A 25,901-nucleotide genomic window follows, 5' to 3' on the forward strand; every position below is an offset into this window, starting at 1 on the left:
GTGAGTGTGTGTGTGTGAGTGTGTGTGTGTGTGTGTGTGTGTGTGGTCTGTGTGTCTGTGTGTCTGCCTGTCTGCCTGTCTGTGCATCTGTGTAGGTCAGAAGTCAACATCAAGCACCTTCCTCAACTATGCTCCACCTTACTTTTTGAGGTGATGTCTCTCACTGAAACCAACCTCAGTGACTCAGCTAGACTGGTGGCCAATGAGCAGCAGATATCCTCTTGTCTCTGCCTACTCAGTGTAGGACTGATGGGTAAGTGCCACCATGCCTGGCTTTTCTGTGAGTGCTGTGGACTGAACTCAGGTCCTCATGGTTAGACAGCAAGGACTGTACCGAGCCATCCGTCAACGCGACAATCCTCTTAAAACTTTAAGATTACTGGACTACACCATACTAGGTCGCAGTATGCTATTTTTATTATATTGATATTGTATCTTCTTTTTTTAAGATGTATTTATTATTATATATAAGTATATCATAGCTGTCTTCAGACACACCAGAAGAGGGCATCAGTTCTCATTACAGATGGTTGTGAGCCACCATGTGGTTGCTGGGAATTGAACTCAGTACCTTTGGAAGAACAGTCAGTGTTCTTAACTGCTGAGCTATCTCTCCTGCCCAGTATTGTATCTTCTTATATCTCTTTTTCTATCATTTGTTTTTGTAGAAACACTTAGGACATTTTCATTTTGAAAATACCAAGTAAATTTTCTTAGAAAAGTACACATTATTTGATTTTCTACAATAAATATCTATTCATGGATCACTTTTCATTCTTTAAACTTTCTCGTATTTCTATTTCTTAATAAAATTTTAAAAGATTTCTTTATTTATTTCATGTGTCTGTGGGTGTCTGAGTACACAGTGTCCAGATACCAGATGTCAGATCCTTCTTCTTCTTCTTCTTCTTCTTCTTCTTCTTCTTCTTCTTCTTCTTCTTCTTCATCATCATCATCATCTATTTATCTAATGTATGAGTACACCGTTGCTGTCTTCAGACACACCAGAAGAGGGCATTGGATTTCATTACAGATGGTTGTAAGCCACAATGTGGTTGCTGGGAATTGAACTTAGGTCCCCTGGAAGAGCAGTCAGTGCCCTTAACCACTAAGCTATCTCTGCAGCCCCAGATTCCTCTTCTTATTACAGATGTTTGTTGGCTCTCAAACTTTGGTCCTCTGAAAGAGCAGCAAGCACTGAACCATCTCTCAAGCTCACTGTGTCTTTATCTTTAACAACCAATGTTCAGACAGAAGTCCTTTGCTTCACTTGAGTTTAAGATAGAATTCCTTTGTGAAGTCAAATCTGCCAGTGTAGACATCTTTAGAACACATTTGTTTAACTTGAATCTGGGACCTTCTTCATTAAGGGGATTTCCAAAGTTTTAGTCAGTCATGGTGGGGAGGACAAGAAGAAACAAAGCAGATATCCTTCATGGATGCCGGGACAAAGTTGTCTGTTGATCTTGAAGGTAAAACTTAATCTTAGAATCCTGGGAAGGTTCGTGCATAACAAAATCTACATGGAGCCCAGAATGATAGGATTGGTCTGAGAAGTATTGGTAATAGATGCCAGGAATATTAATAGCCTTTGGCCTACTGATTCCCTTAAAGGAGTTGACCTTTAAGTCATAGAGGAAGAATGATCCACACACGAAAGTTCACTATAAAAGCAAACGTAGTAGTAATAACCAGACTTTGTCCTTAGAGAAATAATGAATCTACTGTAGGTAGTTGAACATGGATCCAAATGTACACTCCTCTACCTCATTTGCAACATTCTTACTACAGAAGGAAACCCTTCATGCACAAGTTAAGTGATATAAATAGAAGTCCTGTTAATAGATATGACTAAAGATTCCCAAATTGTTCCCATTTCCAGCTCTTTTCCAGTTGTTAATCCTTTATTTCCTCCCTGCATTATGATTCTTGCCACGTGCCTGTTTGGTTTGGGTGGTATGGGTTCCTCCTCTGAAACTGCACATCTTCCAGTTCTGACTGGAAATATCTCCTGTTTGGTTGTTTCTAGTTTTCACCCCTTATAAAACTGCTTCCCTGCCACAGAAACCAAAAACTAAGCATGACCTCTCCCCCAAGGAGGCCCTTAAGAGACATGCCAACATGGCCCTCAGTGCTAACAGTCTTATGAATCCAACACTAGCTATCCCCTTCCGAATCTTCTTTAAAGATAGCAGTATCTGTAGCCACAGCCTCTCAGAACAGGGAATGTCCTTTGTTATAAAGAAATTACATTCCCGAGTTGTTCACTAAAACAACATTCAGAGAGCAAGGCACTCTATTCTAGTAGGAATTAAAATAGAAGTGATTATTTGGGATGGATAAAAAGCTGAAAGTTCAATTTGGGATTAAGGATTTTGTTCTGGTATTAACATCAACACCTTATGAAAAGGGAAACGTAGGCGGGGGCCATGGGAACATGGAAAGTGTTTCTCACTGCAACTGAAACCTGAAACCGACAAGGGTTAGGAACACACACTCACCTGCACAAGAACTTCCACTTCCTCTGGAAGCAAGCATTTCATTTGCAATGTACCTAATTTTACCATTATGACAGACATTCTAGTCTGCTCCAAATCTATGAAAGAATGATATACTGCCTCCCCACTGTTTCTATTTAGTTGTCTAGAACAAAATATACACTCTCTCTAAAAAGATGGACTGATGGAAAGAAAGAAAGAAAAAAAGAAAGAAAGGAGGGAGGGAGGGAGGGAGGGAAAGAAAGAAAGAAAGAAAGAAAGAAAGAAAGAAAGAAAGAAAGAAAGAAAGAAAGAAAGAAAGAAAGAAAGATGCTATAAACCAGAACTAGTTTCCATGTATGCCCTAACAAAAGACTTCATATTGCATCTAAAATGTTTGCATTGAAAAGATACAATTACTGGAAACAACATTGTTGCAGAGAAAAGGCACATTGTTTCAAACATGTTGTGGGTAATTCATGAAAATGGATTCTAAATAGCCTTTTGGGACAAATTATAAAGATCTTTCCTGTTCTTCCTGCTCCAGACACTCCCTGATGCTTGCCTGCAGACAGTCCCTGCTTCAAGGGAAGGACAATAGGCAGCTATTGGAAACACACACACATCAGATTCTAGGGACTGGGAGATGGCTCAGCATGTAAGAGCACTTTCTATGCAAGCGTGAAGATCTGAGTTCAAACACCCAACACCCACACAGGAGACGAGAGCCATACATGGCAGTAAGTGGCTGTAACAGTGGAGCAGTATCTCCACATCTGGGCTAGCCCAAACTGAGCTTAAGGTTCAGTGAGAGGCTTTGTCTCAAGGCGATGAGTCAGAGAAGGACAATGAAAAAACACCCAACGTCTTCCTCCGACCTCCACACCTAAGGGCACTAGCATGCACATTCACATACACGCATACATACACACTCATGAATGCACTCACCACTCATGTGTGCACAACACAAACATATCACACATGTATATACACACACACACAATCGGACTATAATTCAGATACACTGGGCAATGGTGATGCATACCTTTAATCCCAGCACTTGGGAGACAAAAGCAGGTGGATTTCTGAGTTCGAGGCCAGCCTGGTCTACAGAGTGAGTTCCAGGACAGCCAGGGCTACACAGAGAAACCCTGTCTCAAAAAAANNAAAAAAAAAAAAAAAAAAAAAAAAAAAAAAAAAAAAAAAAAGATACATCTATTGTTCAAACTATGGATCAACCAAAAAGCTTATGTAAACCTCTTTTGTGTTGTGTTGCAATTCACATTTAAACTTTAAGGATCCTGGTGCTCTGAAAGACACAACAGTATTGGATCAGCGAGTCACAAACATCCTGTGAGCTTCAGACTGACTGATGGAACATAGATCGTTCTGTATATAATGCTAGAAAGAAGCACAGTGAAGCCGCCCTGCTGAAGCACTTCTCAAATGCTCCTGGCTGACACTGACAAGCCAGGAACAGGGACCTGCATCTTACTCAACTCAACCACACATGAGTTAGTTACCTGTAAGTTGCTAAAACTAGCTCGAAGGAGAATCAAAGGATGGAAATTTTTGGACAGGTCATCAGAGTAGTGAAGAAATGAAATGAGTCCTTAATAGATAACACCGACCTAGATAATATCCTACAGGATGTCGATTTAAGTTTCTTCCCCAACCCACTCCTTGGAATGGCAAAAGCTGAAAGTTAATACCCAGTTTCAATGTCTGCTCTCCTAGAAAGCACCACTAACAGCAAAGCCGAACATCCTCTAATATAAAATACTACATAGCTTTAAGTAAGTGTGTCAAAATGGTATCATTTCTTTATTTCAAGTTTTGGTTGAACTATATTAATGTTAGTAATTTTTTTAAAAGAAAGAAACATGTCCAGAAGGGAATGTACCCAAAGTTTTAAGTATTTTTCACATTGGTGAGTATGACCCTTGGTTCTGTCTATTCAAAACTTGATTTTATCCCCCACTGTGTGCCAGAACACTAACTCAACCCATAAGAGGCGGATATATTGATCAGGCAAAAGCTATTCCTTCACACCAGACCCATAACTCACAAGAAGCTCAGATGCTCACATCCTTCCCTCAAGGAAAGCAGTTAATTAGAGTAATTTATCTCCTTGGTGTGGCTGGGTGGGTAGGGATGAAACTGGACGGTGGGGAGGGCGGGGAAGGGCAGCCCTGGAAATGTGCTTGCTCACCCACTCTCCCAGAGAGAGAGAGAGAGAGAGAGAGAGAGAGAGAGAGAGAATGGAGAGGAGAGAAGAAAGGAAGGAGGAAGGGAGGGGAAGAAAGGAAATAAACAAAATTAAAAACTCACTAAAATAATAATAAAAATAAAAACTCACCAGAGATTCTTTCCTTGATCATAAATCAGGAAAAAGAACAGGATCATAAAATCCTATTTTCTATACTGGGATTTAGAGAAGGCATTCTTATACCTCACAGGAGAAAGGTTTACCAAAGATATCTCATTGTCCCGGGCAGTTGGGGGAACTTGTCCTCCAAGATAAGAAGGGGCTGTGGTCTGAGTGATGTTTGTCTTCTTGAATTTATGCTCAACTTGATTCTCAGTGTGAGGTACCAAGAAATTAAACAGTTAACTCAACTGTGGTGTGTAAGGTCAGAATCATTTGGGTGGAGCCCTTGTGACTGAGTTCTGGTGTCTTTATAGGAACTTGATAAACTAGAATACCCAGACAGACACACAGAGGGCCTGTCTTTTCCCACATCCTACCATTTGCTACCTTTGGACTCTGCCAGAAAGGTAAGCATCGCTGGACATGATGAGTTCATGAACCTCTGGAAGTGAGAGTTCAAGAAACCTCATTTCTTCATATCATGACCAAGCCTCAAGGGAGTTTGCTCCAGTAATAAAACTCAAAACATAGAGAATAATTCCAAACTAAGCTTCTGTCTGCGAGTAGATCAGAGTCTGCTCCCAGCCAGGCAGTTGCCGGAGCCAAAGGCTCAGCTCCAATACCAGCTGCCACTATCTAGGGTGTTGCCAGGAGCCTCTCTACACACATCTATGCCTCTTACCTTCCCTTTGTCACCCTGCTTTACCATTTCACCTCTGCTCAGAGAACTTTGTCTCATTTTGGTGGCTATGGAGAAGGGTTTCAACCACATCAACTTTGTAGATGCTGGGAACAAATCTAATTCACTTCAGCTGAAGGATCTCACAATAGTTGCCTCCACTACCTGGGCCACTTTACTAAAATGGCTCTGCATGAGGAAAATGTTCAGAGGTTTAATTTAACCCTTTAGTTCTCAGAGAAGCTAATTTTGACAGGGTAGTATTAAATACATTTTCACTGGGGTCTTGGGTGATAGATGGGTGGGGTGATAGGCCCTGAGTTCGGATTCTCCAGCATCCAGGAGAGGGTGGGGAACAATGGACCCAGTACCATGTGCCTGTAATTCTACTACTCCAGGCATGGAAACACAAGAATCCCAGGGACTCTCTGGCTAGCCAGACTAGCTTAACCACTGAAATCCAGATTTGGTATGGAGAACAACCTGGCTCAAGCAGTTCATCCATCGGACCCCAAGTTCAAGTCCCAACACCTACATGAGGTATCCAGGTAAATCCTGCCCCCAAATTAGATAACTACTTCTGGTTTTTGTGGATATGTTTACTCTGTGGTGTATATTCACAAAAACTCACATATATACACATACATAAAATAAAATAAATATTAAAAATAAGATGGAGAGCAATTGAGAAAGACATCCAGACATTTACTTAAGAGCTCTCACAGGTATGCAACACACACACACACACACACACACACACACACGTATGCACACACGCACGCATGTGCATGCTCACATGCATACTACACTCTCGGGGATTCTGACTTTCTGAAACTTTCATAGGAGTTACTACTATTGCAGTAATCTCATTTATTCTGTCTGTATGTCCTGACATACTGAGTTGTGGGTCTTATGGAGAACAGACATGGTTTATTTATCTACCACTATACCTCTTGGGATGTAAAGAATGCCAACACTTTCCATTTGCTACCTGTTTCTGCATAATAAATTATCAAAAATGTAGACCCTTAAGCCAACTCACATCTCACAGCTCCCAAGGATCCCACTCCCTAGATGGTGTGCCGACAGGGCAATCCTCTGGCTATTCAGGAAGGCTAGACTTGTCTTCGCATGAGCCTTTTCCTGAGCACTTCCCTGGTGTCCTCAAGACACAGCAAGAGTTCCCCTTAAAATGAATAACTTTGAGAAGAAAACATCTTCTGCACTCTTCCTAGGAGGACGCACTCTGTCATTTCCACACTATGTGACTAGTTACATGAGTCAGCCATCGATAGGCCTTGTGAAGGAGGATGTCACATGGATGTAAACACCATCTCCATCATTATCCAACTTGTCAGGTCCCAAAGAAATCCAGGACGAGTCTAACTGGGTACCTGTGGCTCCACCCAGCCCTATTCATCCCTGAACCCCTCTAGCCCAGAGGCTGAGCTTCCCTTCCCCCAGCTTCTGATTCCTATAATCCAGCCATTTCAGCCATGGGCTCTCTTAGACCCTGGTCCTCAGTTCCTCTCTTGGCCCCTTGCCCTCTCTGCTCCCTCTCTCTCTCCTCTCTCTCTCTCCTCAGCCTCACCTCTCATGGTCCAGTTCTGTCTGGATCCTTCCAGATTCCTCTGGCTCTCCTCTCCCATCTACAATGAAACCCTTCTCATAGCCTCATTTTCACTTAATATTAAACTAATGAATTGTCTCTTAATTTTACAATTTCACTCCTCAAGAGACATCTTTTTTTTCCCCCAGATGTTTGAGAAGTACTTCCCCTCAATCTCTCAACCATATTGCCTGGATGGAATATTCTATTTCATCTATAAAACATTTTTTTATATTTACATGTGTGTGCGCACACAAATATTCCACAGCACATGTATAGAGATCATAGGACAATTTGTGGGAGTCTTTTTTTCTTCTTCCACCATTTGGGTCTGAAAATGGAACTCAAGTCACCGGGCTTAATGGCAAATGCTTTTATCCATTGAACCACCTCAATAGCATCTCCTCAGTTTATTTTGTTAAAAGAATTTTTAAAAATCTGTTTGTTGTGATGATTATATTTTGTAGGCATTCCATTTATTTATAAGATGACCGAACAAAGTATTTTCAATTTGTGTCACCTTCGAGAACCCGAGTATTCAGATTGCTGCATCTGTCAGGAACCCTGCTGGTCAGCACATCTGGCTCCTCCATCTGAACAGAACTTCCCAGTCTGCAGAGCAGCTTCACTACGGTCTTATCTGAAACCACTTCAGCTTTGTGAAAGCAAACAAGGTAGATTTCATTCTAATGTTATAGATGACAACACCTGATCAGGATCCAGTTTTGCTGAGGAGCAGAGCCAGAAGTGCAACTTCTGATTGGTCTTATCAGAAGAGAGGCTAAGAAGGAAATGTGTCTAAAAAATGGGTGGGATTGCACTTCCAAATGCAACTATACCATCTCACTGGCTTAAGACAAAAGCACTTCTTTCCTGCTCTTCTTTCATAAGTAGAGGCTGACTTTCCAAGATGACTTCTCCCCTCCTCATGAGGCAAGAACTTACCTCTTCCTTCTGAAAGCTTCTTCTTGGCCTCCAGGGTTGTAATGGTTACTCTTGACTGTCAACTTGATTGAGAAATACTTAGGTTGGTAAATATGCCATTAATTAGAGCATCAGTTGACTGCTGGGAAAGGCTAACACTCTGAAAGGTGGGGCCTGGACTGAGAAGGTAGGTCATGAGTATGGGGAGGCTTTAGCCCCTTGCTCTGGCTTTTTCCTTTTCCCCACCCTCTGCTTCCTGGCTCCTGTACTGTGAGCTGTTCACCCTCTGCTCCGCTGTGCACTCCTTGCTCTGTGAATTTATATGTCTGAAACCAGGAGCTAAGATTAAATGTTTTCTTCCTTAAGTTCCTCCTGTCACATATTTTGGTTATGGCTTTACAAAAGGAACTAACATGGTCGTTATATATAGGCAGCAGGGTGGAAGGAATCAGATGACTAGAGTCCTTCTCCATCACAGCTCATGAGTCCTGCCTGACTGCAAGCAACCAGAGATGTGTGCGTTCCCTATGCCCAAGACTCTCTACTATACAAAAAGTAGTAGGCTGTGTATAGGATTTGCAGAATTAGGATGAGGTTCCCCCCCCCAAGGACACACAGAAAAACAGTGTAAAGAAATAAACACAGAACACCTGATCTTTTTGAAAGCCTCTTGCTATGTTCTCCCACATTCATTTTTTGTTGTTGTTGTTAGTTCACCTTGACAACAGTTGTAAGGTACCACCCATAAGGTAAATCTGTTCTATGATTTAGGAAGTGGAAGCTTGTTATGTCTGTCATGTACCTAACTTGCTCCAGAGGTCACACTAATAAATGAAGGAAATCCAATGCCCTGGCTTTTCTTTTCTCTGTGCTTTTTTTTTGTAGTGTGTGTGTGTGTGTGTGGTATGTGGTGTGTGTGTGTGCACTTGTACACACAAGTGCATGCCATTGTGTGCACATGTAGTTCAGAGGACAACTTTTGGCAACAGGTTCTCTTCTACAGTGTAGGTTCTGGAGTTCCAGCTCATATTATCAGGACTAAAGTCATGCTTCTTTACCCGCTGAGACATCTCGCTGGCCCTTTACCCACCACTGATTTTGTAAAATGATCCTTTTTTTTTTTTTTGCATACCTCAAGAGTTTATTTATATAAATGGAGGGGACAGCTAATGGAGAAGGATACTCAGAGTACGGCAATTCAGCTTGTTTCCTTTCACTTCTTAAACCGTGTGATGAGCACACAGAAGCCTGGGTGTAGCTTTTTATACTTTTCATGCCTTAAACATTCCAAGGCACCTTTTAAAGGGGATAAAGGAGGGATTGAGTTTGAGTTGTACTTGATTCTTATGTTGGAAAGAATTGCTTTGCTAAAATGTCGGCAAAAGATGGGTATGTAGTATTATTGGTATTTATTGCACATATTATTTCCTAGATGACTTTAAATAACTTATTTACATGTATTTACTTACCTTACCTAACAACCTTAATACACAATATTATCTTTCGAATCAGGTGGAGAAGATGAGTCAAATTTCCAGAGGAGGGTGAAAATCTTTTGCACATCTGTTGCAGTGTGCCAGTTACAATCCTTAGATATTTGCATCTAGTTAAACTGAGAATTCAAAATAGCTCTCCCGTGACAATGTTGGAGAATAGGCTAGTGCAGATGGCAGCAACTGTGAAGAAATGTTTCATGCATGAGACGACTCTCTTGCACTGGTGCGAGGAAGGACTACGTGATTAATGTAAGGTTCTACCTGTTGAGAAAACTTTGCGGGGAAGGGCGGGGTAGGGGTTGACCGCTGCAGCGTGGAGGACCACAGACAGGGGGCGGCCTCTCCCGCGGGGCCGCTCTGTCTCGGGGCGCGCTCCCCTCCCCTTGCTGCTCCTGGCGAGCTGAGAAGGCGGAAGCAGCGGCGGCCGCGGCTGGGGCTGAGGCTCCGGCCGTCGGCGGACGCAGCAGCCGCGGCCCACGAACCGGGAGTTTGGTGTCGGAGCCACTTGGTCTCGGGGTGCCGCGTATGTAGGCGACGCGGCGCAGCCCGGGGGAGCCTTCCCAGTTGGTTGTGAAGTCTCAGCGTGTACGATCGGTGAGTGAGCGGCTTCGAACTAGAGTTCCGGCGGCCGCGGGCCCGGGAGAGTCGTCCCCGATTCCCCACGGGACAGAGACGTGTCGCCGCGAGCCCTTGCTTCCCACAGACGGGACCGGCCATCCCCACGTCCTCCCTCGGGTCCGGGACTCCGCCCCCCGTCCCCTCTCGTCTGGGTAGCCCTGGGACCCCCTGTCTCAGCACAAAGCCACTTCTGACCCTGTCGCCTGACAGGTGTAAGATGCGCCCGCTGTCCTCCCACAAGTCGGGGGTGCCCTCCGTGCCCTCCCCGGGACCGGGACTGCAGGTCTCCCCTGCCCTCGGCCCACAGGTCCTGAACCCGCCCCTGGTTTAGGAGCCTCTCCTGGCGTTTCTGTTTCCTTCCCTCGCCCCATCCCCTCTCTTCCTCACCTGGTGTTTTCCCCTTTCCGGGGAAGGAAATCGCCTGCTGGGTTTTCCAGCTTAAATTAAAAAGAAAAGAAAAGAAAAAACAAGACAAGAAAAAAAAAAAAATCCCTTCAAACTCCCAGAGTGCAGGGGAAAACTTTTTGTGTGCCCTTTTAAATTCGAGAGCGGTTCTAACCTAAGCAGCCAATTTAAAAAAAAAAAAAAAAAGGTACGATGACACCAATGTTCCCCTCCCCACCCCTGCGCTCTCTCGAATGTTCCAGACGCCGTGTTGCTAAAGCTGTTCCTAGTATTTGGCTTCAGGGGAACTCCGGATGAGACTTAGATTGTCTGTGAACAGAAAGCACCTAACGCTTGGATGTATAGGATGTGCTTGTTTTCTGAGAGCAGTTGGCTAGCCTGCGACGCAATTCTAGAAACGAGAACAACTTGTCACAAAGTATAGGCTTTGTGACTTGAGCTGCTGATATTTCATGCCTCTTTTGAGGATGCTGGGGTGGGGAGGGTCGGGGGGGGGGAGCTCTCTTTGGTTTTTCAGGTGGAGGGTAAAGTGCAGCCGGTTTGGTGGCATGTGACTCGAGGAAAGTTGTTTGAACCAGTGGTTTGGATTGGCCACACATGATGGATACAAGAATCATATCTGAGTTTCAGCCTTGATGCCCTGTATATACTATTTCAATATTATAGCCCTGTTTTTCTTGATATCTGCTGCTCATAAATTTTGGTCACTTGACTTGTATAAGAGAGGGTCCAAAATCCTTGGGTTTTAGAGAGGCAAACAATCTCTGAGTAAGGAAAAGATCCTTGAATTTGAGTTCAAAGGTAAATTACATCAATCGAATGTTTGTATTATTTCTTAACCATTGTAACACATTTTCGGGTCTTTGTATTTTAAGAATGGATTTTTAAGGATTTGGTAAATGGTTGCTGTTAGTAAAGTTTGGGTTGGTTTTTTTTTTTTTTTTTTTTACGTAATTAGTGTGTGAGTGTGTGTGTGTGTGTGTGTGTGTGTGTGTGTGTGTGTGTGTGTATAGGCCTTCTTCCATAGGCTCACCTATGGAGGTCACAGGACAATCGGTGTGCCACATCTGGTGATCCCCTTATAGTAAAGAACTAAAGGTAACTTGTCAGTATTTTCTTCTATGTAGTTTTGATTTATGAATTATATGTTACTTATATATGCACTCCGGCTGACTTAGAATGTGTAGGTAAGGCATTTGACAGCATTGTCTCTGAATTATAACCTATACCTAGATACAGCTCTGTAGATAGAAGCCATGATTTCTGACAAGGCTGATTTCCTTATTAACGCACTGTGTAGTTGAGATAGGTTGGTAATGGTACCCTCCACGGCGTTTTGTTGAAGACTGCCTTACTAGATTGTAAGGGGCAAACAATTGCAGTCATGAAGTACCAGATAAAGAAAGACTCGAATTTCATTCTGCCCCTTCTGTTCATAGAGAAAGCCACCCAAATAAGTGTTGTTGTTGTTGTTGTTTAAAAAAAAGCTGTGAGAAATATTTTTACCAAACATATGAACTTATTTTAGTGACTTTGGAGCCCAAATTTGTAACATCTCATAAAGGGAATCCCCAGAGCATAATGTTTCTACATACACTGTTCTTATCTTATGTGCTTACCTGCTTCAGCTCAGTCTTCCTTCCTCTCCTTAATGAAGATAGCTAGTAAGACCTCAGAGAAGGGGTACTTAGTGAGCTCTTCCCCAAACCTTGAAGATGTTCCCCAACTTGGCAGTATTAAGGAGGGAATCTTTATCCTTTTAATTGATTGGTTGACTTTTATTTGTGTAGGGGTGTGTGTGTAACTATGTATGCTTCATGTGTGTAGCCCGTGAAAGCCAGAAGAAGGTATCAGATCCCTTGGAGCTGGAGGGATAGTTGGTAATAAGCCTTCTCCTTGCCACTCCTTGGTCCATGGGTGCTTGTTTTGGTTTGGCTTTGTTTGTTTTTGAGACAGGGTTTCTCTGTGTAGCCCTGGCTGTCCTAGAACCTCTCTATAAACCAGGCTGACCTCAAACTCAGAAATCCACCTGCCTCTGCCTCTCCAGTGCTGGGATTAAAGGTGTGAGCCACCACCACCTCCTGCTTGTATATGTTTTTTGAGAGTGCACTTACAGCCCGGTGTGGTAGCTCACACCTTTAATCCTGGCACTGGAGGCAAAAGCAAGTGAATCTCTGTGAGTTCGAGGCTAGCCTGATGTGCAGACTGAGTTCCAGGACAGCTAGGACTGCACAGAGAAACCCTGTTGGCGAGGGAGGGGGAAATTGTTACTGTTAGGCATGTTTTCCTAGAAACATGTAGTTCATAAAAGTTCTCTTTAAATCAGATGACAGTCAAATCTTGACCTGAACAGCAAGAAAGCAGTATAGAGACTGTCTGTAAGCCGAATTTTAAACTAGCCATTTGGCAGGAAAGGAAGACAGAAAGTTCATTCATGCTGTCATATGACCAACACATATGAATATGTGCTGTGCAGCTCAGTGACAAATGTAAATGTCTCAGAAGCAGCTTTACTGAGCAAAACCAAACAGTTACAAAGTTAAGAGTTTAACTGTATTGTTATCAACGTTATATTAAATGGACATTCTTATATATACACTGTGGGAGTGGAGATTAGAAAGCCTTTGATATACATTGGCTAAGCAACATCATTTATCCGAAATCTTTAGAATTTACATGCCCTTTCACCCAGCAATTCTGCGTCCATGACTAGAAACCATGGCTAAGGAAACAGATACAAGAGTGTGTGCATGAAGAGGAACGTAACAAAGGTATAATCCATAACTCTATGGCATAACTCCATTTTGTCCTCAGATATGAAGGGGGTAAAGAGGATTCTACACTCAAGTCTTTGGATAAAGGCCTGCATGCCCAGCTCTGCTGTATGTCACGGTCTCTCGTTCCTTCCTGTCTCCCAGTCTGAAGCAGCCTTTCCCGGAAGCTCACATTAGAAATGGCAAGGCTTTGGGAGATAATTTCAACTTTTAAAAATTATATCAAAAATAAAGTTAAAATAGTGTGAAATCACTGGTGAATCATTGGAGTTATATCAACTCAATATAATAATGCTGGCAACATTAAAAAAGAAATAAATCTTTTTTTTTTTTTTTTTTTGTCAAAACCCACATACACATAACGTGGTGCATCGGTGCCTAGGCTCTGAGGTCAGGAAGACTTTGGGTTTGATGGAACTCCGTTACTTTACTGACAACCTCAGGCAGGTTGGCCTTTTTTAAGATCCGTGGCTTTCACTCTGCTAAGTGAGAACTGTACTGGGTAAAATGTATGAAATGATAATGTGTTCTGATTGTCAGGTGCAGCTCTCAGTGCTGAGTGCATATTAACATACGTAATCCTTGCAGGAACTAGGATGATGCACTCTGTCCAAGTACTGACCAAGTGACTGAGAAAGATCTACCAGGCTGTCCAGCCCAGCCCTGAGCTCTGTGCTGCACCACGGTACTGCCCATGCAGCCAGAGCACTGCCACCTTTAGGCTTTGGTTTTGTTGTTTTGTTTGTTTGTTTGTTTGTTTAAGATTTATTTTATTTTTAATTATTTGTATGTGTGTTTACATACATGTGAATTCAGGGGCTTATAAATGCCAGATCCCTTTGAGCCAGAGTCACAAGTAGTTGTTAACCACTCAACATGGATGAAGATATGAAACTCAGGTCTCCTGGAAGAGCAGGAACTCTTAACCACAGAACCATCCTCCAGCCTCTCCTGCTTCTTTGTAGGTGCCTATCAGATAGGGATCGAAAGGCTTGTAGCGGAGAGAAAGGTGTTGTTAGTGGTGGAGAGCCATGAGCACCCATCTTTACTTTCAGTTCAGGGGATTGAACCTGGAGCCTCACATTGCAGGCAAGGCCTACCTCTGGGCTGTTTCACTAGCCTCCTTTTGACTGTTTTGAAGCAGGGTCTCCTTATGTTGTCTAGGCTTGTCTAGAATTCTCTGTTTCCCCTGGCTCAGCTTCCCTAGTAGTTGGGATAATAGACTCAACTAAGAATTTCCTTCTTTTTATTGTTGTTATTATTATTAGGGGGGGTTGTTATTTAATACATTTATGTATTGCTGTGTGAGATGGGTTAGGTGTCACTTGTATGGAGTCCGAGGACAACTTGTGGGTTCCAGGGATTGAACTCAGGTGGTCAGGTTTTGAGGCAAGCATCTTTACCCACTGAGCCCTCTCAGGGATCTGGTAGCTTCTGCTTAATCCTCCATTTGGCAGAGTGGAAGAAAGACTTTTTGTATAGACAAGCATGGAGGCACCTGTCTGCCATATTGACTAGAGATTTGAATTCTGCTTCTAGAATTAGAGTTTACGTTAGGGGTTTTCCTCAAGGATAATTAGCTAAGCTAAAGACATGGTTGGTCACGTATGTAAGATAGCAGTTTAGAATTTGAAGGCGTCTGTCTGCTCCTGGCTTTCCATAGGCAAAGAAACCTCACATGTTTTTCCAGTCATTAGTAATACAACATCTGACCTGGCTGAAGGCAGAGGGAGACAAGAGTACACTTTTAAATTCCGTTCTTTCTATATAATAGAAATCACCAGACTGAGCATTTAGAAATCCACATGGCATTTTAGATACAGAAAAAGAAAATTCCCAGTGGTTCCAGTTAGTTGCCCCAGGTCACATTCCCACAACTGACTGGTGTGTGGTCATTTGGCTCCCTGCTGTCTGTACTGGTCCCTTCAGTTCAGAATCCCTAAAGGACCTGCTGTGACATAAAGAACTTCCTCAGAGCTGGAGAAGTAGCTCAGCAGCTAAAGGCCAAGCTCACAACCACATCTCAGTAGATGTCTAGTAAACATTGACTGTTAAGTGAACAATCTCTGGCTCAGGTCTGGGCAGGACAGTAATCTCAGTCTCTGAAAACAGATGACAGAGGAGGGTACTGTAATTGAAGTGCTTCACGGCTCAACCTTCTGCTATTGCATTAGACCACAAACTTTCCTTGAAGGATCTGCGTAGTCATCTTTGTAGCCTGCATAGGTGATTCATAAACATCTTAAAGGAGGGAAAGAGATAACTTACCATGAAGTGGTAGTTATGCAACAAAACTCAAAACACTTAAAGCTATTTTACAAATAACGTTGGAATGGTATGGTGAACTATGAGGTGACTATATTAAACTATACATTTGCATAATAAAGCATTTTGTTGTTGTTTTTTTCTTGTTGCTGTGTGTGAAGATCAACTGACAACAAAGCTACTATGAGTCTCTTAAACTGTGAGAACAGCTGCGGGTCCAGCCAGTCGTCCAGTGACTGCTGCGCTGCCATGGCCGCCTCCTGCAGCGCTGCAGTGAAAGATGACAGCGTGAGTGGCTCTACCAGCACCGGGAACCTCTCCAGCTCCTTCATGGAGGAGATCCAGGGCTACGATGTGGAGTTTGACCCACCTCTGGAGAGCAAGTATGAGTGCCCCATCTGCTTGATGGCTTTACGGGAAGCCGTGCAAACACCATGTGGCCACAGGTTCTGCAAAGCCTGCATCATCAAATCCATAAGGTATTTGATTTTAAGAAAGCCTGGTGTCCTGCAGCAACCAGATGTAAAGAGCATGTTAGAAATAGGCATCCCAAGAATAGGCAGACAGAAAACCCTGGCCAGGAACAGCAGAATGGACAGAAACCTGCGGCGGTTGGGTCCTAACTCAGTTTGTAGTACAGTAGGAACAGAGCCTTCCGTGTCTTGCCACCCTGGCCTCCAGGAAAACTGGAAAGTACATAGCGGCTTTTGCCACAAGCAGTTCTATTGCAGACTAGGAGACAAGTCTATGTTTCATGAAAGTAATATTTCTAAGTTGCCTTAAATTCCACAGCTGGAGCAGTGGTTCTCAGCCTGTGTGGTTGCAACCCCTCTGGAAGCCAGACGACCCTTTCAGAGGGGTTGTAGATCATATATTCTGCATGTCAGATATTTACATTACAGTTCATAACAATAGCAAAATTACAGTTTTGAAGTAGCCACAGAAGTAATTTTGTGGGCACGGGGGTCACCAGAACACAGGGAACTGACTGTATTAAAGAGTCTCAGCATGAGGGAGGTTGAGAACCGCTCTGATAAACCCAGCCAGGTGAGGAATGCTGATTCTGTGAGTGGTTCTATATTCTACTATTAGATGTGGTAAATCCTGTTGCCTCCTGTCTGTGAGCAACTGTAAAATGACCAGCATTTCCATAATCTAATCCCTTTTTTCTGCTGCAACTGCACCCTCCTCACCCAGCCATACATTAGTGTGCTGCCTGACATCAGCTCTCACAGGCCTGCCTCCCTCCTAGCCTTGCCCTCTTCCAGTTGCATTACAGCAGCCAGAGTGGCCCTGGTGTACAAGGCAAATGGCATCTCATTGGCTCAGAACCCCCTCCATGGATTATCTGGGAGTAAAAGTCCATGCACTTCATTTTCTGCCCTCTCCCAAGGCTCATGCTCCTTCCATCCTTCTCCTCATGCTGCCCATTGCACATGTCGGGCACGGGGCTACCTTGTGAGCTGGAACACACTGATAGGTGTCCTGGTACTCTGTACCACGGCAAGTCACAGCCCTACCTTCCTTCCAGCACACCACATCTTCCTTACCACGCTCCACTTTTCTCATGTTCCCCCTGGCACTTTTGCCCTTAAATACCTGGTAATCAATGTGTTTTGTCTGCCTGCACAACTGGAAAGTAGATCCTTGAGACTGAGATGTTATGTTGGTTTTCTCTAGTTACAGGAACAGTCCCTTCCCCACAGAAGGCACTTAGTATGTGATTGTTTTAAGTGGATTAAACTATACAAGAGAAAAAGATTGTCATTTGGTTCAATTAGGTCTCACCTCCTAGGCTCTGTTACTGCCACACTGACCAACAGTCTATGATCCACAAATGGATTAATCCACTGAGGAGGTCAGAGCCCTCATGTAGTGCAAATCGCATCTCCAACCCTCTGTTTCGAGCATTAGGAAACAATGATCCCTAAGTAGGCTAAGGCCGTCTTGGGCTGCTCGGTGGTCTATGCATTTTTATCTCTCAATTTCTGTACCAACTTTCCAATAAAACTTGAAATTCAGGTGACCATATCCATACCTGGAGCTTGAATTAAGTTATAGGGGAGCAACACATCTGTTCAGTTTGAGGGGAAATGTATTCCAATTAAATTAGTAAGAGCTTCAGAGGATAGGGTTATTTATTTGTGTATTTGTTTTCTGGCCTTGGCACTATTAATATTTGGGGCCAGATAATGCTTTATTGTGGCATAAGTCCTCTCTCTGTTAGGCCACTGGCTGCATCTGCTGTGTGTTCACTAGATGCTAATAATGTCACCTTGTGTCCAGCATGTGAGGTCACGGTGTCTCCTGGGGCAGACCAGGGTTTAAGGCTCATCCTCCTGTATATGTTTTTTAAATTAGGTAAAAATGATAGCACATGTGACATGCTGATTTCTTATAGGTAGAGATGTGCACTCGTTTACCGAGTGTCCAGGAAAGTAGCTGGCTAATCTTTAGAAGTCTTTGTAGCAAAAGATTCTGGAAGTTGTAGGACAGTGATATGAAAGAGACAAATTCTACAAAAGGATATCTGAGGCCTTACCCCCCCATTTCCTTCAAAGTTAGAAGTGGTTGTATATTATCGCTTCAGTGCTCTTAAGAGCAACTGCTATAGTCTTCATTCACTGCCATTCAAGAAATCGAAACAGATCTTGGTCTAATTTCATTTTCTTTGGATTATTTAAAACTATGGGTGACGGCTGTAGGTTTACTTTGTAAAGTTCTTACTTTCTCTTAGATGTGTATGTTTTACAGATTTGTTCATGATTTTCTGTGTTTTAAAAGAATCTGATGGTTTATTATGTTTCTGGTTTCAGACTGAATATGTAGACCTGGTCATCCAGGAGCTCCCTGCGTAGCCCAGGCTGGCCTCAAGTGCACAGAGATCCCACCCCCGGCATGCGTTCTATAGTCCTAATCAGGCCCTGGAAAGATAATCTCTGTACTTCACTTTGATTAATTTTGTGCTGCTGAGAGCAGACACCATGCCCTGTCAGAGCAGCAAAAGCAGTGTTGCACAAATGTTTCTTCATTTTTATGTCAACCAAACTATTTTATTCAATGTTTTGTGCATTGTCTAACTGGAATCTATGCCACAATCTTTCTGTTAACTTTCTTAGATAGGCAGTGTGGTGCTAGTTTACATTTATTTCACAAGTGAATTCATAAACTCTACTTTAGTGAGAATCCTGGAATTTTGGTTTCTTTAAAACACACACACACACACAGAAATATTATAAGAATGTGCTTTTGCTTTAATCCCCAGTATGGGAATATGGGGGCTACTCTGGACTGTCCACAGCAGCTGATTGTGATTTACTTCATGCACTAGCAGAGGTGTGGTTTTGCTAGCTGCAGATAGTTTCTGTGATTATGTGATATTGGGAACGCTGAAAACTTTTTCAGAGGATATACGGGAGAGGTAGAGCAGGTGGTTGTTGGTCGTTCACAGGGATTGGTTGCAGTTTGTTAATGGTTGTGCTCAAAGAAGAAACAAAAGGAAAGAAATTAGATTCAGGGATCTCCCCCACCTTCCCCTCCTTCCCCTTGACTTTGTAAAATCCTGAGTTTCTCCTCCTGTCCCCATGTTCCCAGAATGACAACTCTGTGACTCAAATATATTTATAGATACCTGGGCCATAAGCTTTGGCTGTTCCCCGTTTAGATCAAAACTTAATATCCCATTATTCTAATCAGGGTTCTGCCACATGGCTTGTTACCTCTGCTCACTTCCCATGCTTCTGACCTCTTCCATGTTCCAGGGCCAGTCCTCCTGTTTTTGGCTCCACCCCAGAACCCTTTCTACCTACTGGATGCCCTACCTTCAGTCCCACCCTTTCCTATAGGCCCTAGGTATTTTATTGACAAGTGGTGCAACCATACAGTACACAAGGGATTTTTCTCTGCACCCCCCCCATCCTTTCTCTCCTATCTAGTAAGGGGGGAGGGGTGAAGCAGGGATAAAGGGTGGGAAAAAAGAAGAGCCTGCAGAGTAGCAAAGGCCAGCTACGCTCTACAGTCCGCATATCATTCTGCTGTTACTCTGCAATATAATGCATCCTGTTGTTTCAGATGGAGAGCCAGCTAGTTTCCATGTGGACAATTTAGGCTACTAACTCTAAGTTCCCTGCTTCTTTTAGGGATGCAGGTCACAAGTGCCCAGTTGACAATGAAATACTACTGGAAAATCAGCTGTTTCCTGACAATTTTGCAAAGCGAGAGATTCTTTCCCTGACGGTAAAGTGCCCAAATAAAGGCTGTTTGCAAAAGATGGAACTGAGACATCTCGAGGTATAAAGGGTGTTTTCTACCTGTTGTCAAAATGTAGTCTCTAGAACATAAAGCCTTTGTTCTGTGATCTGTGTATTGTAGGCTATAGCAATTGGCTAACAGGTTCTTGCCAAATACTAAGAACCGTTTCATCATTAAATGCAAAAACTTAGTAAATGATTTTTTTTCTGCTTTAGCTTTGTCCCAGCAATAAAAATACGTCTGTATTTTTGTAAGTTTTTTAGATCAGGACATCTACAATATAACTGTTGAACAGCTCCTTAATTGTAAGAATTATATTTTATTCCCATAACTTTATTTCTCTACTTTTGAATTTTTTTAAAAAATAAAAATGTCTTCTAACCATCATCTCAGCATCTTGTTTTCTTTCTGTTTCTGGGTCATACAGGAAGTATAACAACATCTCACTTTCTCTTTTTCTAAATTGAACATTGTATTATTCACTAAATATTTATATAGTTAAAAAAATTAACTGAAGCAATGAGATAATTTTCTTTTTAATTAAGGTAAATCAATTCTTTGTTTTGTTTTTTTTTTTTTAAACCAGAAATCAAATATGGATAATATTCTGTTTGAAATAAATGTTTAGGGCATATATGAAGTCTGTCACTCTTACTTAGCTCTTTCTCTTTTTTAAAAAAAAAGATTTGTTCTTTTGTGTGTGCGTGCACTTATGTGTGTGCAGTGTGTGCAGGTGCCAGTGGAGGCCGGAAGAGGTACTGAAACCCTGGAGTTGCACACAGTTGTTGTCAGCCCAGTGTGGGTGCTGAGAACAGAATTCAGATCATCTTGAAGAGCAGGAGTCACTTTTAGTCACTGAGCCATCTCTTCAATCCTTTTTGTGGGAATGACCTTTTAAGCACAGTTTAAAATCTAACTTCTTTCTAAAACGTCCCTAACTGGAAGTATAAATTTGAGACTTCACATTCTTTTTTGATAAACTTGACATCCACAATAATTAATTGAAAAAATCCATTAAGACCTTCAGATTGTGTATGGCTAGAGAAAGTGGACTTCAGTCACTGTTCTTACTTGGTTTCTGTTGCTGTGGTTACTCTAACCAGAAGCAGTTTAGGGTAGGAAAGGGTGTATTTGACTTAGAGTTCCAGATCATAACCTGTTATTGAGGAAGTCTGCTGGCTAGCTAGCTCACAGGCCCTTGCTCAGCCAGCTTTCTTATCCAGCCCAGGACCACCTGTCCAAGGAATGGTGCCATCCAAAGTGGGCTGGGCCCTCCCACATCAGTTAATAGTCAAGGCAGTCCCTCAAGTGAGACTTTGTTCTTGAGATGACTTAAGTTATATCTAGTTGACAGTTAAAACTAATTCTGAAAGAAAAAAATGTATTATTGGAAGAGATTACCTTTAGAAAAACCTTTTAGGGTTTTCCAATACTAATCAATTATTTTGCTTTATACAGGATCATCAAGTACATTGTGAATTTGCTCTAGTGAGTTGTCCCCAATGCCAACGTCCTTTCCAAAAGTGCCAGGTTGATACACACATTATTGAGGATTGTCCCAGGAGGCAGGTTTCTTGTATAAACTGTGCCGTGTCCATGCCATATGAAGAGAAAGAGGTATGTGCTAATTTAAATTTGTTCATTGCTTTTTAAGTGCATATTTGAAAGAGTTAGCATTACATAAGGATGTAACTATAAAAATGAATTTATATTATCAATTTTTCAAAACTAATTTTTAAGAAAGGAATGTAGTTTCAAGGCACTCACAGTCCATAAGTGTGGAGTTGGTATTTGCATAGCCTTAAAAAGTGTTTTAGTCGTGACTGAGAGTAAACAGTGAACACGGCTGCCAGGAAAGACAGATACTGCCTTACGTCACTGACTGAACTGTAATGAAGGATTCGTCATAGACAAACAAGTAGTGAGTTTTTCATCCGTAAGAAAGACTCCATTAAATACAGCAAAGTGTGTTCCACAGGTGCCAAGTCAGTGCTCTGTTCACGCTTCAGTATGGTTCAGTATAGAACAGTATGGTTCCCCGGCAGCCGCATGATGGTACCGCAGTTTTCAGTCTCCTGGGATGGAAGGAGGCTAATCAGTTTCATCCTAACAGTGTTGGGTTGGGCTGACATTGAAATCCTTGTACTCAGCTACTTCCTTAAAAATTTATCCTTCTAAATTGTTCCTTGGGAAATTGAGCATTTTATATTTCGTATGCTGAAAAAATAGTCAAAATTCAGCTAACTTGCTACTAAATATGTAAAATCTCATTCGTAATTGGAACAAATTGGTACCTTCCTCAACCTGAACAAATTGGGTGAACTTATGAGGAAAGTTACCTATTTCTCAGCATATCAAGTAAACCAACGTTACTGTGTTCTAGAAAATGGGGCTCACCCTTCTCAGAACTCGGGGCACCAAAGCACCCTTCTCAAAGCTCGGGGCCCTGAGGCTGTTTGTTTGTTCTTTTGCTTTAACTTACTGAAAACGATTGTAATTAACTTGTCATACTGCTGCTAAAAACTGATGCCTTTTGGAGAATTCCAGCATCAGCAAGTGCAGTGTATGCTAATCAGGGGTACTCCGCCCTGAGGTGAAAAGGAATGAGCTTATCTCTGTTGTGTATGCTGACACATTCTTTGAAGAAGTCTGAGGACTGAGTCTCACTAGCAGAAGCCTCACATTCTAACTGTACATAAGCAAATGCCCTTCCGTCGTTTGCTCAGGGCGAAAAAATGACTATCTTTAAAAATCAGTCTTTTTAGCCTTTTTCAGATTTTCTCATACATGTCTTAATTCTCTCTTACAACTTAGATCCATGATCAGAACTGTCCCCTGGCAAATGTCATCTGTGAGTACTGTGGCACAGTCCTCATCAGAGAACAGGTAGGAGTCTCCTTGGCAAACCACCGTTTCCTTAAGTGCTTAAACAACTGCTAAGGTTTTTAAATTGACGATTTAAATTAATAAGGCAAAAGTAGTATTGTTTAGGTAATCTGCTGTTCAAAATATTATAAAAATTAATGGAATTAGTAAGTATTTCAAAGGAATCAAAATCTACCATTTAGGTACTTGAAATTGCTGAGTTATTTGCATAATACCTGTATTTGTAAGAACTCCCTTGGTTGGAAAGCCAGGTGGTATATGCCTCTAATCTCAGCACTCAGGAGATAGGTAGAACTCTTTGAGTTCAAGGCCAGCCTTGACCACAGAGTAAGTTCCAGGACTACACAGAGAGACCCTTGTCCCTGCCCCACAAAAAAGGATTCCACTGGCTAGGGATGGAGCTCGGGGGAGTAGAGAATCTATCTAGTGTGCCCAGGGCTCGTGTGATCCCTAACACAGACAAAGAAATGAGCAAAAACGGAACCAAAATGATAATTTTAAGATCAAAACATTGAAGGTAAAGACCCCAACTTTAAAACAAAACAGATTTAGAAAGGAATGTATTTATACACTGAAATGAGGGCCTCCTTGTCAGAGACTGGCTGGGAACAGGGGAGCAGGAGAAAGCTCAACTGCTCAGTAGTTCAGTTATGTGTCGTGCTAGCTCCTGGAGTGTGCAGAGGGCTTCCAGGGCCTGTAGCATCCCTGAGCCATGGTGATCATCATCGAAGGCAGTGATTGTGATTGGAAAAAAAAAGGCTGTTATAATTATTAATCAAAAAAGGAGAATTCCATCCAGTTGCTATCTGTTAACGTTTAGGGAGTTTACCCACAAAGGATGACTATTAGTCACTAGATCTGTGTGCCCAGAAAAGTCTGGAAGTGAGGAAACTCACTGACCATCTTACTTGTAGGAAGAAGCAGCAGGACCTGCCACTTGACTGTTTCCCTGTCTCTGTTAGTAGTGTTTTTCTGAGAACCCTAGTTTGAATGTATTAAATGTGTTGCCTATGAGGTCATCTCATACCCCTGATTTTCATTTTTGTTCTCAATTAATATTTGATGGAAACTATGCTATACTTATTCAACAAGAATAAAATGTAAGAAAATAAAATAAAACAAAACAGAATAAAATGTAATAAAGACAGAAGCCATAAATGAAACATCAGGAAAATTGAACTTTGATCCTTGCTGTGACATTAATTCCATCTCGACCCAAAACTATGGCTCAGTTTCTAGTGAAACTTGGACCCACTTTTTCTGGGCAGGCTTCTTCCCTCCCGCTTTCTGTCCTGCCTCTCCTTGCTCCTCTTCCTTCCTCCACCCTATCTTTTCTGTTTCCTTTCTGTGCTGGGGCTTTACATCCAGGTTCACACAGGCTAGGCAAGCGCACTTTCCAGCGAGCTGTCCGTCCGATACCTTTTCTGTCTTTGGTTAGTTGATTTTTTTTTTCTTTTTCTTTTTTTGGAAACAGGGTCTCTCCATATAGCCTTGGCTTGCCTGGAACTCACTGTGTAGACCAGGCTGCTCTTGAATTTATGGGCATCTACCAGCCTCTGCCTCTGAGTACCAGGACTAAAAGGCTGTGCCATCATCCCTGGCTCCCTTGGTACCCTTTTTAAAATATGGTCTCCTTTAGTGCATCTCACCCTAAAGAAGATATCTTTGAGCCCCCAAATCAAAGACCCATGAATGTCCTAGCAGATGCTCTAATGAACATCAGCAATGCTGAGAAGAGAGCCAGATACCAGATCCTCTGGCTGTGCTCCAAAGCCATTCATTGTTCACTTCCTAACCATGATAATGAAACATGGCTACATTGGCAAATCTGAAAACACTGATGATCACAGAGCTGGGAAAGTCATTGTGAACCACCCAGGCAAGTGTGGAATCATCAACCCTAGATTTGACAGCTCAAAGGATAGAAAAATGACAGAACAATCTGTTCCCATCCTGTCAGTGTCACTTCATTGTACTGACAATTTCACTTGGCATCGTGGACCACAAAAAAAAAAAAAAAAAAAAAAAAAAAGATTAAAAGTCCACAGGTGTGGAAAATCCTGGGGTTCTTTTTCTAGAGCTGTAAAACACCTAATAAAAGCTTCCGTGGTCTGTGCTCAGGGCCAGTCCTTTTGAACCTCCCAGCAGAATAGCAAATGTCTGGCAGTGTGGACTGTGCTGACTAGCGACACTTCTCCTAAATCATCTAGGACAGTCCTGTGACCAGACCTTCGCTTGAGCTGCGGCTGAGGCTGGTGTGCTGTATCCAGTCCAGGATGTGTGTGTCTCTACCATATAACGACCAAGTTCCCCAGCAGAGCCAAAGTATGCCAGGGCTTCAGAGATAAGATGATTTACAGAAGGTGGTCACATGAGAAGTAATGGATCTATTCAGTGGTTTTAATGAATATATGACTGGTCCCTTATTAAATGGTAGAGACCACACAGAGGGCTTTGGGTTTACCACAGTAATTGTCAGAGTGATTTCTTGAAAAATGCCACAAGAGGGCACCAGTTCCCTACAGTAGAAACAAATCTAGTTTAAGAAATGAACTTTAGTAAATTAGGGGATAATATTGTAAGATGTTAATATTTAATTTCTCACAGAATTGTGAAGAAGCCATATATAGTTTTGCTTAGTATAAGTTAAATTTACTTTTAAATGTACTGATATTATCTAGAACATGATATGCAGGGGAAGACATTTTTCAGCCTTCCTTTTGATTTTCAGATGCCTAATCATTATGATCTAGACTGCCCAACAGCTCCAATCCCTTGTACATTCAGTGTTTTTGGCTGTCATGAAAAGGTATGTTTTCTTTGAATTCTAGAATATGAATTTAAAAATATATACTCAGATCTATGTCCTACTGAAGAATACTAACAAATTTAAGTTTTTATAAAACATTTATATAAACACCGTTGGTGTAAATTATTATGAATATTGGTACTATTACATACAGATATTTAGCAGTGACTAAAGTATTTAATCATGACTAAACATATCTGTATTAAATGTCTTTGTGTGTGTGTGTGTGTGTGTGTTCATCTTGTTTTATTAGATATATTCTTTATTTACATTTCAAATGCTATCCTGAAAGTTCCCTATAGCCCCACACACACCTTGCTCCCCTACCCACCCACTC

At 42.1% G+C, this 25,901-nt stretch overlaps 1 protein-coding gene across 1 annotated transcript in view; it reads left to right on the forward strand.

Moving 5' to 3' along the window:
- The first annotated feature begins 9,951 nt into the window (after positions 1 to 9,951).
- Positions 9,952 to 25,901, forward strand: part of Traf6 (TNF receptor associated factor 6) — a 24,534-nt gene continuing 8,584 nt past the window's right edge. Inside the window, exons 1-6 of the mRNA XM_021193396.2 lie at positions 9,952 to 10,150; positions 15,780 to 16,097; positions 19,758 to 19,908; positions 21,328 to 21,486; positions 22,684 to 22,755; positions 25,487 to 25,564. Of these exons, the coding sequence (XP_021049055.1) occupies positions 15,802 to 16,097; positions 19,758 to 19,908; positions 21,328 to 21,486; positions 22,684 to 22,755; positions 25,487 to 25,564 (756 nt within the window). The 5' untranslated portion in view covers positions 9,952 to 10,150; positions 15,780 to 15,801. The remainder of the gene's footprint in view (positions 10,151 to 15,779; positions 16,098 to 19,757; positions 19,909 to 21,327; positions 21,487 to 22,683; positions 22,756 to 25,486; positions 25,565 to 25,901) is intronic.

The sequence above is a fragment of the Mus pahari genome, chromosome 3 (genome assembly GCF_900095145.1).
Source record: "Mus pahari chromosome 3, PAHARI_EIJ_v1.1, whole genome shotgun sequence".
NCBI lineage: Eukaryota > Metazoa > Chordata > Mammalia > Rodentia > Muridae > Mus > Mus pahari.